This window comes from Clupea harengus, chromosome 7 (assembly GCF_900700415.2).
Source record: "Clupea harengus chromosome 7, Ch_v2.0.2, whole genome shotgun sequence".
In the NCBI taxonomy this organism is placed as follows: domain Eukaryota; kingdom Metazoa; phylum Chordata; class Actinopteri; order Clupeiformes; family Clupeidae; genus Clupea; species Clupea harengus.
The window spans coordinates 6,942,587-6,960,529 of NC_045158.1; the positions used below are offsets into that span (position 1 = coordinate 6,942,587).

The window sequence follows — 17,943 nt, forward strand, 5'->3', positions numbered from 1 at the left end:
AGTATCAAAGCTAGGATTCTTAGCTTAACAGGTCCAACAAGTATTTTTAGGGATAAATAATATTTTTTCCAGTGACAGGAAAATATCCCCAACTTTCCCCACACCATTTCGTTTTATTATGAAAGATGACAGCAACAGAAATACTCATAACCTATTTGTAAGCTGTGTGCTTAGCAGTATAAGGTAACAGGTTCTAATGATCTTGTGGAAAAGGTAAATGTAACAAAGCTATGAAACCTAATGTCTTCAGTAATGTTTACTTTTAGTTTATTTCAGCTTTCATGATGACGTATTCTTTAAATATAAATAAATATACTCCATAAAGCACCTATACAAAATGAGATATTTTATTTATAATATATTTATACTTGTACAACACTAAAATAAAATGCATATCTATAATTCCATCGCAGTCTTGGTGATCGATCGGACAGCATTCCTCAACAAATGCCACCTTTAACCATTGTGTGATGAAACCAGAACTCATATTTGGGGAGAATAAACATTTCTTTCCGTACTGAAATACTTACAAACATAAAAAAAACGCAACTGTTTCAAACAAATGCATCACTTTAAAATAAAACATAGGGAACAAAAATCCTGTTACCCCCCCAGATCTCAAAACTTCAACATTCTCTGTGTGCATTCACAACTGCAATACTTTTTTTCTTTCTCACTTTCCTCAGGGCTGTCAACTGTTGTCATTGTCTTTCAGTACAAACTTTGCAAGGGAAGAGGAAGGGAACTCTCCAAAGTGTTGCTTAGACACCGTACAGTAAAGTACACACGACAAACATGTGGGCACCGATTCTTTTATATACATCTGATGGGTTCTGTAAAGGCATCCATTTCTTTGATTTATCCTCAACTTCTTCTTTTTTTGTTGTTGTTGTTGTTGTTGTTTGTCAGTTTCAACCCCGCATTTCATCTCACAGTCTCTGCCTGCGTCTAGAGGTTCCTGCAGGTTCACTGTCACGAGCATGATGAACATGGGATTTTCTTTAGCATTAATTAAGACATGGTCACAAGGAGCCAGAACGAGGACAAAAAGACAAGGCTCAGTGGTTCAGTTGCAGATCCATGACCTTTAAGACACTGATTGTCTGATTTGGGCTTTTTCACACATTTCTTTTTCTTTCTGGATGGGGCTGTAGAGGGCTCCAGGTTTTCTATCAGTTCTGGCTGTAAGTTTCCAAGAGACTGATCCAGGCCGTTGGATAATGTCCCCAAAGGCCCATCGTTCAGGCTCTGCTTGGTCCGGGTGTCGTTTTTTGTTCTCTCGTCTCGATACTTGGTCTTTGATATGTTTTCCTTCTCCTTCAGAGGGTTGTTGGTTATTTGGCGGCTGTTGTAGGATGAGGGGTCAGGGATTGTTTTGCTGGAGATGATGGAGGACTTGTCATAGCCACTGAGACAACACCTGGGAATGGACTCCCCTAGCATGTCATCTGAGGTGAAGAACTTTCCAGAATGGGTCTTGGTGCTGAAGATACTGGTTTGAACCTGGGATGGAGAATCGACACATCCCTCCAAATCACCAATTTTCAGCTTTTTGAGGTCCTTACCTGCCAGTGTGGCTGGCACGTAGCATTCAAGTTCTGAGCTAGAGCCTTTGAAGCGTTTGAACCAGTCCCACAAGGTTCGGGCACGACAGTCACAGATCCATTGGTTGCCATTAAGTCTGAGGTACTGGAGGGAAACCAGTGGGTCCATGGTCTCCCCGGTTAACACTGTTAAGTTGTTTAAGAAGAGGAACAATGAGGTCAGCTTGCTCAAGTGACTGAATGCTCGCTGCTGCACAAAGGTAATCAAGTTCTGGTGCAGGAGCAGTTGGTCCAGGTTGTTGAGCCCACGCAGCATGTGGTCCGTCACCACTTTGATCTTGTTGTTGTACAGGAAAATAATGGTGAGGTTGGCGAGGTCGAGGAAAGTGTCGTCGTGCAGGGCAAGCAGATTGTTTTCGTGAAGGTAGAGCTTCTGCAGAGAAAATAAGCCCCTAAACACCCCCACGGGGAGCTGCGACAGGCCACACCTGTGCAGGTGTAGGGTGTGCAGCTTGGCCAGGCCCTGGAAGGCTTTGGGGCTGATGAGGCGCAGATTACTGTTGTCGCTGATGTCGAGTATCTCCAGCCGCTCCAAGCCGAAGAAGGCCCCGGCCTCGATGTGGCTGATATTGTTCTTGTAGAGCCACAGCTCGGTGAGGTTGCGCACCGAGCTGAAGCTGGTGGATTGCACCACAGTCAGTTTGTTATTCTGCAGGAATATCCGCTGGCTCCCCACTGGAATCTCAGTGGGGATGGACAACAGGCCCTGCTGCTGGCAGGCCACAGTGGGACGAGGCTCGCTGTAGCACACACATTTGGCCGGGCATCCTTCCAGCAGCGGCACCAGATTCAGCCACACGGCCAGGACCATGAGCCTACCACCTGGAGAGAGATGAGGGGAAAAAAAACAAAGGGGTTCAGAACTGGGTCAAATATATGTCTGTCCGTTTTCTCATGCAATCTATCCATTTTAATAGCTATTTAAGTGTCCATGAAATTAAAATGGTTATAATCACTGTAGATATAACTAAATTACCCACTTTAATTATTGTGGAGCAATAATGAGCCAAGAGATGGTGGATTATGATACATAAGACTTCACTGAGACAGTTTTGAGTCACAGATAAAACAGAAACCTGCTAATTGACTTTTCAAAATGTGAAAAAGGATTAATCTCCAAGGTCTTGGTTTCATTTGTGGAGATTATAAGGCATCCTGAATTTAGTTTTTGATCTCCAGTTATGCTCTAATACAGCACTAGTGAAGAAACACAAATCTTAAAAAACAAATGTGTGGTTCTGTGTGAATAATATACTTTAATATATAATAAATAACACCGCCAAAAACAACAAAGAATACTCAATTTCTCTCCAACTATGGACTCTGACGATTAGCAGGATAGAAACTCCACTCAGCTTGGACACTTACATTAAAAGCGTTTTAAGTCATCGGATGTTCACTACTGCACTTTATAATGCATCCAAAATGGCGGTCTGCAATCTGCTCTACATCATAGTGCTAAAAGAGGGTATCTGTGCCTAGGGACCTATTTCCATCTCTGTACCAGTGAAAGCATGAGGAGCTGAGCAACCGTCAAGAGTCCCCAGAAAGTGATTAACTATACATGGGGAGGGTGCCTTACGCAAAATTAGCTGGCGCTAATAGGTTGGATGGAACTAATCTCATTCCAGCATGGTTTAGGTTTGACATTTAGCCGGTCGCATAAAGATAAGTGTGGTTGGTCTTTCATGCCTGGGTGGTGCAATGTGTTTTTTTCCCCTTTCTCGAGGAAAGAGGAGAGGGAGATGTGTGATGGGAACCTCCTGGGAGCTGAGCCTGTGCGGACACGTCGTCTGAAGTGCTTTTTGAGTGTTGCATGGAGATAAGATGAACCTGCCCGGCTTTGGTCAAGACGAGCGCAAAGAGAGAGAGAGCCCTCCTTTGAAGCTCTCGGGGTGAAAAGGGAAAACGCAGCAGGCCATGTTTCTTGACCATAATTGCAACTAATTTCCACGGTCAGTGTGACCTAATATGAGCCAATCAAGATATTTATCTCTCTGTCAAGGCCTTATTTACTCGCTCTGCTGAAAGAAATACTGACACAAACTATGTTACAGTAACATGACAAAAAAAACAGCAAATGTTCAAAGTGAGCAAAAGAAAAGAATATCTATTTGGGTTAGAAATGACATCTAAACATACCAGATCTCTTTATTCCCCCACGCTCCCTTGTTTACTGTACCTCTCAGTATGCTCCGCCAAAAGTTACTTTAAGTGTACCGGTAATATTTTTTTGCCTGACTTTCATCAGCCGTCATAGGCTCCTGCATTCCCTGTCTCTGTCGCTCATTCCCGAGGCTTGTTTAATGGAGCCTGGGTGGTGTATGACAGCACCCCTCTGTTGCACATTCTCCCCCACACCCACCGTCACGCAGCCGGGCTCCTCCACAGCAAAGCTGTCATATATCCCAGTAATTTCTGCATCACAGCTTTGTTCCCTTCATTTTCTTTTTTGTTCATGTCCCTTCTTTTTATACAGCATGCTTCACGAACCTGGGATCCAGACTCTACCTTTCCCCCTCCATTTTCTGGTTGTGCGTTTGCCAGCTCCCATAACCACAGGCACGGTGTTGGTGCAAGGGTTTTAGTTAAGCTCTCCCTGTCTTGCTGTCTTTCAAATCTTTGTACCCACTCCTATTGTCATCTATTGGGTGTCAGTGTAATCCCCTAAATTGCCCGCCAATTATTTCCGTGCACCGTCTCATTTTTAAACTCGTGCCCAGCGCCTTGCCCGTGCTCAGCCAGCATCGCAGACCATTTAGCCATTATTGACCCCGTGGTCGTCTTCACCATTTTTAAAAGAGATCACTCGTCCATCACAGGACTTCCTGTGTAGCAATTTCCTGGGATCAAACTTCCTGGGCCCTGCATGACTATACACTTGTCTTCTCACTCACTGTCTCTGAGGGCAATACAGACTATTTTTCCACAAATCACTCTCACATCCACAAATGTGTGTGTGTGTGTGTGTGTGTGTGTGTGTGTGTGTGTGTGTGTGTGTGTGTGTGTGTGTGTGTGTGTGTACGTGTGTCGGTTTTCCCTATTTGTTTCCATTTCAGTGCCATGAACTCACACAACTGTCTGGGCCCCCTGAGCTCTAAGTAGCTTCAGATAACTATGACACTCTCTGCAACAAGACTATTGAAAGAACAATCCCCACCCACACTGAGTGAATTGTTCTCTTTATGTCATTACAGAGAGGCTGAACAGTGTACTTGGTATTGCCATGAAATTCATTGATTGCAGCACTCTCCTCATTTCAAAAGCACTCAGCCATGTAAAAAGAGGCTGGGGAGATATGCAGAGCCAACGAGCCATTGATAAAAACAGTGGAAATCAGGCACACTTCTCTGATGTCTTCTTAATTATTTGTTGAAGACAAATAAATAAATGAATGATTCCAAAAAAAACCGAGTGAATAAATGGGGGTTGGATTGGGGGGGGGGGGGGGGTGACAATACAACACCAACACACTTGAGATAATTGTGGATGGAGAAATGGAGCGCTGGGCTCCTGTTAGCACAGTGCAGCAGTGTGTGACAAGTCTGACTAGGAGCGGATTTGCATATGTCCTGGCAGACAGGGGGAGCAGAGCAGCATCCGGAGCAGTGCCAACACCATGCTCTATTGTTGATGAAGACAAGAAGAGCGCTTGTTCACGGACCTTTCGGGTGAGACGGGAGAAGGGAGGGTGTGGGGGATTTGTGTCTACGCCGCCGTCCATTATTTTTCATGAAAGCAGATGGATTTACATGTGAAGGGAATACAGCTCAGAACAAGACAAGTGTGTTTGGCTGAGCAAGAAGGGAAATAAGGAACACGGAGTGCAAGAGGAAGATGTGATCTGAAGTTTACCATCAGCTTATCCAATAAAACTGAAGATGGAAAGTGATACGGTCAGCACCGCTATGACGCCTGCAAGTACAATACACCAGGCCGGCAAAGAAACAGACATGAGCCATGAGCTTAATGCAATAACTGTAACAAATGCTGCACTTTTCCTCATGTTATCAAAGGCCTTAGAGTGCCACACTTTTCCTCTTATCATGAAACAACAGCTAATGGATCTGTAGCCCCAGGGCTGCAGGCTCGTTCTTTCAGCCACCACAAGAGCAGGCCCGGAAAACCTCTTCATCCCCATTATGGGAATATTATATACTGTATCTGCTGTGGCGCGCAAATCAAATTCACTGCTGGTTGTGTGTATTTATTCCGTTGCAACCTCGGCGAGGGTAGAGGAACAGACCCCCCCCCCACCACCACCACCTTGCTTTTTGATTAAACAGGCCGCTGGAAGGGTGAGGTGCAAGGGGTTTGGAATGGCGGAACGCCGTGTGAGATGGCTGCTGATGCTGCAAGGCTGCTGGTCTAGAATGCAGACGAGGACACAATTAGCGAAGGACCGGGCGAGGCAGATCAGGACCTGCCTGCCTGCCTGCTGTCTGACATAGCACTCATCCAAGCAGATGGCTCATAAATAACACAGGGAATAGGGGGGTTGGGGAGGAATGAAAACACAAAAGGAGGGAGATAAAGAACGAACGTTAAATCCCGAACTCTTCGAGACTGGGGCTCTGAGATCGACCACCAATTATGACAGCACTTTGGAGAAGTTGTCTCATTAGAGGGATCAAAGTCAGAGGATGAGAACTGGAGATCTGGCCGTGGTCCAGACCCTGTGGAATCTCACTGCAGAACGGGCGGTTTGGTTTTACATTAAGAGAAAGGGCGGCGAAAGACCAATGGTGATTGGAGTGTGATTTCTTTTGTGGCAAGGTGCCGGGACAAGGGTCTCATTCAGCTTAGCCATAGCCTACCAACACTCCACACTTCTGGTGTAGCCATAGCAACAGCCACTGCAAAGCCATTCCAAAACTTTCAATGTTTTGATGTCCCTTTAAAACTTTTCACACTCTTGTCTGGCAAGGCTTTTCATGACCTCTGTTACAGTAAATTGTTCCAGAGTGCTCCACGATATAGTAAAAAGATATGAGTAATGGATAGGTGAAAGCAATAGAAACATCTTCCATGTGATCGTTCACTTGGCAAAGACAAATATGTGAAGTAAGAAGTGAAAAAATAATTCTTTAGAGATATGGACATCTGCTGAGTAAATATGAATGGCTAATCTAAATATATCCCCGGGTCCACTGAGGAGGAGAAGATGTAAGTGTCCTACTTTTGTGCACTGTGCCCATAGCTCCGCTGCAACACGGTGGGGCGGATATACTTCTTGCGTTTTTTTTTTTTTTTTTTTTTAAAAGGGGAGCACTGGGAGGAGAGGTGGTGGCTGCCTAATTAATTTTAGCTTGTGCAAAAGCTTTCCCCTTAATGTGTGCCAGATGTAGGGAAAAAGGCACAAACACGCACACACACACACACACATAACTGGCTGGTTGGAGGGGCCCAAAGCACAAACACTCATCCTCCACCTTTTTTTTTGACTTTGCAATTAACTGTGTTCCAAATGAAGCCATCACACTGTAATCTCAGCCTAAAATACAGACAAAGACAAAGCCGTCCCTTTGCCCCAGACTGAAATACAGCCCATGTTTTTAAAAGCTTTTATTACCAGTAAAATTCAATTTGAAGTTTGTGAGGTTGCCAGCCTTTTGAGAATAAAAAAAAATGCATTACCCCTAGAATGAAAGGAAATAAGCCTCTAATGATTCATTGTGGCATTATCGGCGAGCCACTACATCATTAACACCTCGATTTTTCAGTGATGCTATCATCTCCTGTGTGAAGTGCCTCGTAGAGAATTGAGAGAGATGATCGGGGGAGGGAAAGGGGTGTCTGGTGGAGGGGGTCCACATCTGATGTAAAACGCTCATTCATGCTGCAAAGACTGGGGAGAGAAATCTTTTCCTCTCCACCGCTTTGGAGGTGACATTCCTGTGACAGGTTTACTAACATCGAGATGCGCGACATGCGTGACATGCCCCCGACACCTCTGGCAGCGCGCATAACAAGACGCCCCTGTCTTCATCCTGATATATTTCATCCAAATAATTAACCTGCCGAAAAGGCTTGTTTGTTACTGACGGCAAAAAAAACTAACAAAAAAAACCCTATTGATCTCCCTGGAGATCACCCTGTTTTCACCATCAACCATACACCTTACACCGCTGAATATATATATATCAGCACATGTCGTTTTTCCATTATGAACACCTACCAAGTACACCAAATCATTTTAATGAGGCGGAAAATATGAATTTGTATTGATTTAGGGGTAAACCACCACTGACACACTCCTTATTGCCTTGATGTGTCAAGTAAGCTCTCCTCTCGTCGCCTCAGGTTTTGCAACCTTGCACTCTGGTGGCACAGCAAGCTGACTATGCAGACAGGCAGCAAATGTGTGTCATCCGCCATCACTTCAAGTTGAAGGAGATTGGGACGGACCCAAAAGGTATGCTCTGACAAAAAGAGCTTAATGCATTTGGTACAGCAGTTGGCTCCTTCCCTCGGAAGCTAATCTATATGTTGGAATTGAGGCGCACAACTTCCTCCACGCTACGAGTTTGCAAACATACAAACTTCTAGACATTAAAATTGGGTTGGTAGAATATTGAGTCTCAGCACACAGAATTATTTCATGTTCTGTTAATTACTTACACGATAAATATGTTCTTCCTGCTGAAAGAGACTTTTCACTTGTGCTATTGACATAAGCTTTCTTTCAAGGTTTTGGTTATGATTTGTGTAGAGAGCCTTAAAGGTAAAGTCCTCAATTAGAGTGAAATAACAAATCAAACTAAGACCCTCCCTCCTGTGCTCCTGAAGCAATGTGTTGTTCGGCTGGAATAGTGTAGAGCTTGGTTCAAGCCATCACAGAGCCTGGACTGTGCACAAACACCTGAGTTTTTTTTTTGTGCATAAACTGGACAGTCAACAAAATATGAGGACAATTTTGCTGAATTCAACACAAATTAGATTATAATCAAGGATGATTTGTGTAGAGAGCCTTAAAGGTAAAGTCCTCAATTAGAGTGAAATAACAAATCAAACTAAGACCCTCCCTCCTGTGCTCCTGAAGCAATGTGTTGTTCGGCTGGAATAGTGTAGAGCTTGGTTCAAGCCATCACAGAGCCTGGACTGTGCACAAACACCTGAGTTTTTTTTTTGTGCATAAACTGGACAGTCAACTAAATATGAGGACAATTTTGCTGAATTCAACACAAATTAGATTATAATCAAGGATAGCACCTTTAAAACAATGGTACTTCATCAATTATACAATTGATTAAGTAACAATATTGAAAAACAAATGAATTGCTAAGCACTGCTATTTCCCGCACACCACTGTTTACAAAGAAGCGGCATGCATTATCAGCGGAGGAAGAACAAGAACCTATTTATGATGGCTTGGCTGGGATCAAAACAAATTACTTGTTAGAAATGAAGAGGTATTGGAAATATACAGAAAAGTTGTGGTTACTTCCGTGCCAGCTTCACTGTGAGACACAATCATCTATAGAAAGATTGAATAGGAGGGGAGAGAAGTGGCTCTTGATGCCTAGGCAGAGCTTGGACACCCCACCTCTCTGCACTCTGAACTAATTCTGCGCAGCCTCTCCGAGATCTATCTAGTTTCCATGAGTAAACACCCTTGAGGCGACTTGACCTGGAAAGAGAAAAAAAAAAACCCTGCAATCTGCACTCCTTTCATCTTTGCATTCACAACACGTAAATCCATCTTCGGCTTTTGCTTGAGAAAAGAAAAACAGGCTCAAGCATTTTGAGAAAAAAAAAGTATATTGCATACACATCAGACTATTATGTAGCACTTTCAAGTTACTCTCAGAGCACCACTTTAAACGCATGCTCCAGTGTCATCTGTTCAGTTTTACTTTGGACAGTAATCTCCCTGCTCCTATTAGTGACCATAAAAGTGCTTCTCCGGCTGGATTGGTAACCTCGGACGTCACTGATGGAAGGAGTCAATCAGCTCCATCAAGTTTCTGTCTGGGCAGCCTTACAGCAGCAAAAATGAGTGTAAAAAAACGAATTGGAGGGATCAGATAAAATGATGACCTCTTTATGTAAAACAGCTCTGAGAGTCCAAAATTGAGTGAGTGAATGAGGGAGGGGTAGGGTAGGGTTAGAAGAGGGAAGAGAGAGAAGAGCTGTGGAGATATCCTCTTCTCGCCACTGGTATATGGCAGCGACAGAGACAAGCTTGAAGCCCAAGACTTGAAGGCAATCAGCTAGCTGCTGAATCCCTTCCAGAGAGGGATGTGGACGTGCGTGCCATCTGTTCGGCTTTTGATGTTTGCTGCTGTCAACGGCGTAAGCCAGCAATTACAAGGCAGAGCACATGGCTGGACTATGCTGTGGGAACAAGACCATCACTCTCCTGCAATGGGTTTTAAAAACCCAGACATCATGGCTTGGCCATCTTACTTTTTTCGGAGGTGGGGGGGCGACAAGGGATTTGGGCATCCAGGGAATGGGGCTGTGTGTTATGGTGCATTTTTGTTCTCTTGTAAAAAAGGCTGTACCATTGCCCAGGGGAATGTGAGTTTTTGAGGTGGGACTGTTTTTGACAACACCCTCCTCCTCCTCCTCCAAAAAAAAAGAAACCGTTGAGGAGGGAGAAAGAACGCAAAAGAGAAAAATAACAGAAGAGCTGAGCGTCTTTAATAAGTGCACTTCAGACAGTCTCTTGGGCTAAGCGCACATCTTCAGCGAAATAAAGAGAAAAGCCCGTGCATTATTTACCACCTGCGTCTGCTCTGCAGCATCCGCACCGACAAGCTCCTGACTGCAGAAAATGGATTTGCTGCAAAGGGGCGGCAATAAAAAAGAGAAACACGGCCCCAGCCAGCAGGGCCTCGTACCCCATTTACTGTACCTCCTAAACCTCTCTGCATCTCCGATAAGCAACTGCTTTACACCCGGCAACCACCCCCTATTCTTCTTAAAGGTCATCATCAACCAGCATTCAGTATGCCTGCGCTCAGACGCAGTGAAGCCCATTTTTTTTGTATCTTGCATGTGACAAGCAGGGGGGGAAAAGATGTAAAGGTGATGAGTGTCACGACAGATAGGGGGCAGTGACGGATGACGGGTAGGGAGTTCTGAAGAGCCTGCGCCGAAGGGTGGCCATCTGATAATCAGAACATGTGCTCGTGGAGTCGTGTCCATGACAACTGCGGGAGGCAAGCGTCGTCGTAGGGTTGGGTCTCCACTCAGCTGCCTCCCAGTGAAGAAGCGAGCAGCATCGCGAGAGCGAAAGAGAGAGAGCTCCAGCAACATGATGCTGATAGGAGAGGAAGATAAAAGCAGCCGCCCCCACCCCTCCCTCCCCCAGAGAGCTGGGACACAGAGCCCCTGTTCCTTGCCCTCCAGCACTTTCACGGGGTGCCAAAAAAGTGCACAAAACCCTAACGTGCATTTAGCCATTTGTCACAACTAAATGTGATTATAGTCCAAAACGGTCCACTTTTTCAGCACCAGTCTGTTTAAGACTCTTGTACCCCATCTCAGAGTGTAGTTTTCTCGCTCATCCCCCCAGGTCTAGCTTAATTTGTTCTCCCCGTTACCCTCCCATGAGTCTTTGCAATATGTGCGCTGTAATGACCCAAATGACATGGGACTTTTCTTGCTTTGTTGCCCAGCTAATGAGTCACCCTGCCCAGGAGAGCAACAATCTGGCTTTTTTTTCTATCTTTCTTTCTTTCATTCTTTTTTTGAACAAGTGGCATCCTTCAACCATTCTGTCTACCGGGAACGGTGTGCATAAGATCTTGTTTCCTGTGAATTAAATGTCAGTTCCACTGTTGGTGTTGATGACTCTGTGAATATGAACCACACCACATGCTCAGTGTGCCATTAGCTTTGCTCATTAACACCCATTAAAGAGTCTTTTTTCTCATGTTGGCCTCAGCAGAGCAGGATCATGCCAGTAGTTTCAGCTTTAGGACCGACAACATGCCACATCTCCTCTAGAAGTCACTGTGGTGGGGTTAAGCTGATGGTAGAGTACAATCACCCATGGTCTCAGTATTTATGTTTTTAATACAAGGCTTAGGGCATAGCATTACTCTGTAAATCCCATTAATATCTCTTTATAATTCTGACCCTGATTCCCAATATATCTTTTCATGGGGAACAAAACCGTCTATATTTCCACCCAATTTGGTTTTAAATGAACAACATTCACTACTCTGAAACAAATTATCTGTCTGACTGTAAATCAGCAAAATTGCAAGATACATGATATACAATCAGTCACATATGATCACATCACGTAACATGTGATCGGTATATAAATGAGATAAAAAATTAGCATCAGCAGATGGGATACACTGATGGGTGAGTCACTGGATTTCACCGGAAACTAACCAGCCTCCTCAACAAGCACTGGGGCTGTGTATTTTGCTTACAAAGTCGACCACCACTATCACTGCCTTCCCCGGCAGCACCTGACAAAAGACATTTTGGTTATTCTGCTGAGCCTCCACGTTTTCCCATCACACTGTAAGTGTCATCGTCAAGGACTGTCACGCTAATTGCCTACTGTGTCAAAAGAAATGCTCGCACGGTGCACTTTGTCGAACCTCCTCCAGCCTGTGCTTATTGACATGGTTACACGCTCAGACTGTGCCCTTTTCTAATTCATTTCACTGACCTCTAGCACCCAATTTAATGTCTGTTGAACACAGAATGCACAGGACTAAAGGGGCGTTAGTTCCCCTTCCAGATAATGCTAGTATGCAATTTCCGCTATTGGTTCTGCTTTGTTTAACAGTCGTGTCTCAGAGGATGTTGAATTTGGTTTTACTGCTCTATCGCTGTCCTCCGCCTTAGGAGTTGTTAGGGCATCTTGACACGCTGTACTTTGCCAGTGTGACCTCTCGCCGCCACTGAGGTCAACAGACATGTTCTGTCCTTTTAGACCATACCTCCTTCCACATTATGTTTAAAATAATGTATTGTTAAGGATGGAGCAGGGTACAAACGGCATGAGTCAACTGGCACAGAAAGGTACACTAGGGTTGTCTAATCTTTACATGACACACTAGGTAAGGGTGGCCAAATGCACTAACAGACAGGGAGTTGCATACAGTCCAATTACACATATCACACAGATTCAAAATGGTAACAGAAATACACGTTAACATTAACACAAGCTAGAAAACACAAGTACCTTCTAAAATGGAACACTAGGCCCCAAGTAAATCATTAACATTCTCACAGGCACACACGCACAACATTATGGGGTGAACTCTTACACACACATTTGTGGAAGCGCACAACCCCTTGCACGCTACAGCATTTTAAACACTGGCATGGAAATGGCTCAATATGTTGCAAAAGAGAAAGGAGAAAAATGGAACAAAATAAAGCGTGGTTGGAGTCGTCAAACAACAGCACCATTATAAGCTCATTTAAACACCCAAAGCAATATCCTGTAAAGAAGGGCTTCTTTCATTCCAACTGGTGCTCAGCTGCACCGCTGACACCCTTTTTTAGCATACCGTAGTGTGCCATCTGCCTTAAGTACCTCGGTGGAAACGACGGGCAGCCTCACAGCAAGCCACTCCTGCTGTAGCGAGGGAAGCTGGGAAAAGCACAGTGGCACAGGTACAAGGGAGTTAAGCATGGGATAAAAAGAAGCTGTCGCCCCGGAGGATTTCATCTGGGGCCTGAACTGACACGGCGAATGGAGGGCTGATGCAAATCGAAGCAGTCGCTGCAAAAGCGGCAGCCTTGTGATGGCAAGCGCCATGCATCATCTGCAATGCATTTTTAATCCAGACGGAAAGATTATGGCCCAGATGACTTCCCTCAATCAGAATGCTATGTTACTGCCGAACATTATTTATAGATTAGGATTAATGTGAGAAACTCTCAACCCTCAAGAGGGGACAAGAAAGAGCAAAAGAAAGAGAGAGGGAGTGAGTCGGAAGAAAAGGGCAAGTTTAGAGGTCTTCCTTATAGGGCTATCATGCATACCATATAAAAAAAGCACAAGCTTGCCCCCTAGTGTTCATGACTTTCCCCCAAGACTTGTAATCAAATATATATGACCTCCTTCCCTCGCAGTAAAAGGGCCTAAATATAGCATTCTTTGTACATGCTAGGCATAATTATATTTTTTTCTTCCGTATGCAACTCCCAAAAGTCTGACAGGCTCCCCCGTTTAGCCCGGACTGAAGTAGTCAGCTGAATGTGCACAGGGCTCGTGGCCTTTTCTCTCTGCGCCCCTCTCGGTAACTGGTGCGGTGGTGTCTTGTGTCATTTGCAGATTACACACAGTCATTTTGCCGTAACCACACTTGCCATTTTAGGGGGGGTTGTCTTCTCCGTGGAACAGGATTCATAACACATTTGTACCACTATTCTGAGAGGCAGTGGCTTTAAAACAAAAAACAAATTGAATTACCGGACACATCTGTAGTGTTGAATCATGCATTTGCATTTCCTGCTCTTTCAGGAGCTGAACAGGGGCATGCTGAGTAGAGGCGGATTGGGGTGGGCAGGAGGGACTCGGAGGGGTGCAGGGGAGGAGCAGCGTGGGGCGTGAAGAACGGCCAACGCTCATTAAAGAGACCAGAGAACCCAGCAGGTATCCTCCCTCCTCCCAGCCTGCGCGCAACTCCACCATTTGCATTCACTGGCACGTCTCTCAAAAGCTGAAGCGCCCACTGGAGGAAATGCAGGAGGCATGGCTGCATCTCACTCCCTCCATACACGGCCATTTCCTTATGCTAAGAAAAGGTAGATCAGATGATCCCAGTGTAAGAAAGGGATTACACAAATGTTGTTTATCTGATCTGCAGATCGGCTTGTTTTCCTACCTTATTGAGAAGCACTGCTGTGTGCAGTAAATACATTATATAATAGTCATAATATATAATATATTACATCTCTCTCTCTCTCTCTCTTTTATGGGCAACTATGTTCGTTATCTTCAAATTCATTTTGATGGTATATGGTCACATGAAGGACAGATAAACACACCTGTCATTCCCAAACCCCGTAAAAAATGTATGAAAAGATTTTACAGCACGACATCGCCAATTATATCACCAAAACACACCAGTAAGCAAGCTTTTATGAGTGCTTAATTGGCATTTGTTGGTCTTTTCAAGGTTTACACACACGTTTTATAGGGTTAGCTCACTAGTGTTACACCAAAACTCCTACTATTCAATTTCAAACAGATTCACAAAAGAGGGAAATAACATGCCTCTCAAAAAGTATCAAGTCATGGTCTGTGGGAAACGCCAGTGCCAGCCTCATAAGTCATCTTAAATCCATAGGAAACACAGGCACTTCCTGAAACTCTGTTGAGTGATGAGTGGTTTCAATTTGACCGAGGAGGGGTTGACATCGGAGCCATCCGCTATGTGAGGGCACGTCCTCCAGACAGCATTTATCATCATCTACACTGCAGCCCTAAAAAGATTTTTCTTCTCCCCATTGGCCATCACCTGCCACCGAACGTGATGTGGGGGAGATATATGATGTGCTCTGTATTTATTGAAGTGAGTCCATGTCAGTCTCTGGCTACGGGTCAGTAATCTAGCAAGATTAGAAAAACAAGCCCTCTCCTCCAGCCCTCTTCAAGCCTGTCTGTGCACAGTGGTTAAGGACGGAGCAAATCCCCTCTGCCTATGGGCTGCTATGTTGATGAGACTGACATTTGTCCGCTGGCTTTTGCCATCACGATGAAGGCTATTGATGGCAGCTAATGCAAATCAATGGCACAGCTCGCTATTCAAATGAGCAGTCAAATTTGCCCAGTGTTTTTTACCTCCAGGGCAGACGTAATTTAGCTGACATAACCTGACATTATTTAAACATCCCCTTTCACAGCATCAGCTTTCAAAAGCCAAATCCTGAAACCATTTCACTGTGGTGTGAAAAAGTTATGCTCACAGTTTGGTTTGCCACTGGGGCTGCAGGGCGTGAAAACACCACCATGGAAAAATTCTCCTCAAATCTCCTGTATTTGGTGTCATCCCTCAGAGATGGCTTTTGGAAATGAGTTTCCAGCCTCTGATTGCTTCACACGGGGACAACGATTTTCCTTTCTTATTGCAATCACCTGTGAGGATTGATCCTATTGATTATGATAACTGCATATCCCATTTCATTTGCCAATAGTGCCAGTAGTATTATTGACTGACATAATTTCAAATAATCAAATGCATAGGTTATACTTTAATAAAAAAAAAAAGCTGGAATCTGTTTGCTGGAGTTGTTTTTTCGTTGGGGCAGCTAGCAAGAAACCACAAACCAACCTGACACCCCCCCCCCCCCCCCCCCCCCCCAAAGCACTGATAGGATGGAAATTATGGATTTAACATGCAGCAAGCCTTTGAAAGCAGTCTGCCCTCCTGCGCTTGCCTTCCAGTCAATCTACACCTGACTGAGGATACATCTTGACAGAGCCAGAGAACTTTAAAGCACAAGAGAGAAACAGCTTCAAAGTGTGACTGCCCCGAAGCAGGAACTACCGAGAGGTTGACCAGAGGCACGGCAATACCCCCCCCCCCCTCGAAATGTTCCAAATATTACTGACACAGAATGTGCTGGATAGAGCTGATCTCTTTGAATCCACAGCTAGCGACTCAGGCAACTTTACATCCTTTAAAACGCTTGGTGCACCTGGCTGTGGACAATCTCCGTTGCTCATAATAGTAACTCAACCTTCACTTCCTTTCCAAAAATATGAATGCCCCAAACCTTGTCTGCTCATTATGATTTAATAAGGTATGGCAAACAGTGCTGACTAACCCCATGATACCTAAACCCATTATCTAAGCATTTCTGCCTTCCCTAGTGGAACAAATTGGTCAGCTTAACTGCAATTCCAACACAGGTTGCTGTAAAAATGGAAGAAAAGAAGCCCCCTCGTAATGTATTTCCTCATCCGAAAGTGCAATTGAATAGCCTTGTGATATGTTTTTCTTGTACTTTCTGTACTTTTATGGTCTACATTCACTTCAGCAGCATTGATCTAAGAGGAACAAATCATTCCCTGCCCCAGAAATGACTAGTTAATTAGGGTATGACATGAAGGTCATGTCTGTCCGCACACAGGCTCAGCTTAGTGTACAGGCAGCAGAGACAAACACAATGATTGGCTGCCCTTTTCAGATGAAGTAGGATAGCCCGTTCGGTGGGGTGAGTTCTGACCTTATATATCTTCTGCTCTGAGACTGAGCAAACAGAGCACGACCATAAATCCTGCTAAGCCAAGCTTATATTCCATATTCCATCAAGGGTGCTTTTCTGTTAAAGAGATTTGTTTGTTTTGTCAAGGTATGCTCGCATGAGCATGTATAACAAGGGATTTAGCTTGAGCTGACATATGGACCATGTAAGACAAAAGCCAACATTTAGCTGACCTGGTGGTCAAGAGAGACAGAGAGCAGGACAGGCCATCGTGGACAAGTTAGAAAAGATCTGCTTACGAACATGTTTGTTACAGACCGCTGTAGTTTGAACGACTTTTCCCCCCTACCGATTAGTGTCAGGTTAAAGCATCACAGCTTAGTAATGGGATAAGCCACCCTCTATTCCACCCCCCCCCCCCCCCCCCCAAGATAAAGATGGTATCAGGGGTCCTCAAGCTTTGTACTTGTTGGAGGGTATGTGGTCAAACTGACTCTCTGAAGATAAAAGCTTTGCAGCCTGGTGCCCGTCCAGTCCCCTCGTCTTCAGCTGAAGAGCGGATGGGGACTCACCCAAACCTGAGCAGATAAGATATACATTGCCCCCCGACCCCAGCTTTCATCGGGGGAAAGTGAAGGGGAGATAAGGGCGCATCACTCAGCACAACCTCAGTTGTGCCCACAACACAGATAACAGTCAAAGCCTGGAGGACAGCAGGTGATGGGCAGTTGCCCAGAGCTCCTCAAGAGTTAAGGAGGAGACATTGAGGGGAGGTCAACCCTCCTTTTGAACTATTGAAAGCCTTTCCTGCCTTTCTTTCTTTTTGCTGAGAGAACATGAAAAAGGGAAAGGCATCGTCTTGGGCTTGACTGCAAAGTCTTTATGATGTCGTTCAGGAAAAGGGGTTTTGTTTGTGATAAGACGTTTTTTTTTTTTTTTTTTCAAATGAAGAATTGGTAAGTAGGGCCACATTACCGAAAAGTTACAACGTCTTAATGCCTAGATGTATAAAAGGAATGGATTAAGGTTTTTGGATGGATTATGTGTTCAGATATTATGGTAAACTTTAGTTTGCAACTACAAAAATAAAGTACATATTCCTCATAACTTTAACTAATATCAATCATCAGTTATTAAATCTGTGAGAGTAAATGCAGTTCCTTAAAAAGACAAAGTATCCCAAGTCCTTTTTTTACATGGT

The 17,943-nt window shown here is 44.5% G+C and overlaps 1 protein-coding gene across 1 annotated transcript in view; it reads right to left on the reverse strand.

Moving 5' to 3' along the window:
• Positions 1–331: 331 nt before the first annotated feature.
• rtn4r (reticulon 4 receptor) overlaps positions 332–17,943 on the reverse strand; it is a 29,804-nt gene continuing 12,192 nt past the window's right edge. The window contains exon 2 of the mRNA XM_012815899.3: positions 332–2,426. Coding sequence (XP_012671353.2) covers positions 1,012–2,426 — 1,415 coding nt within the window. The 3' untranslated portion in view covers positions 332–1,011. The remainder of the gene's footprint in view (positions 2,427–17,943) is intronic.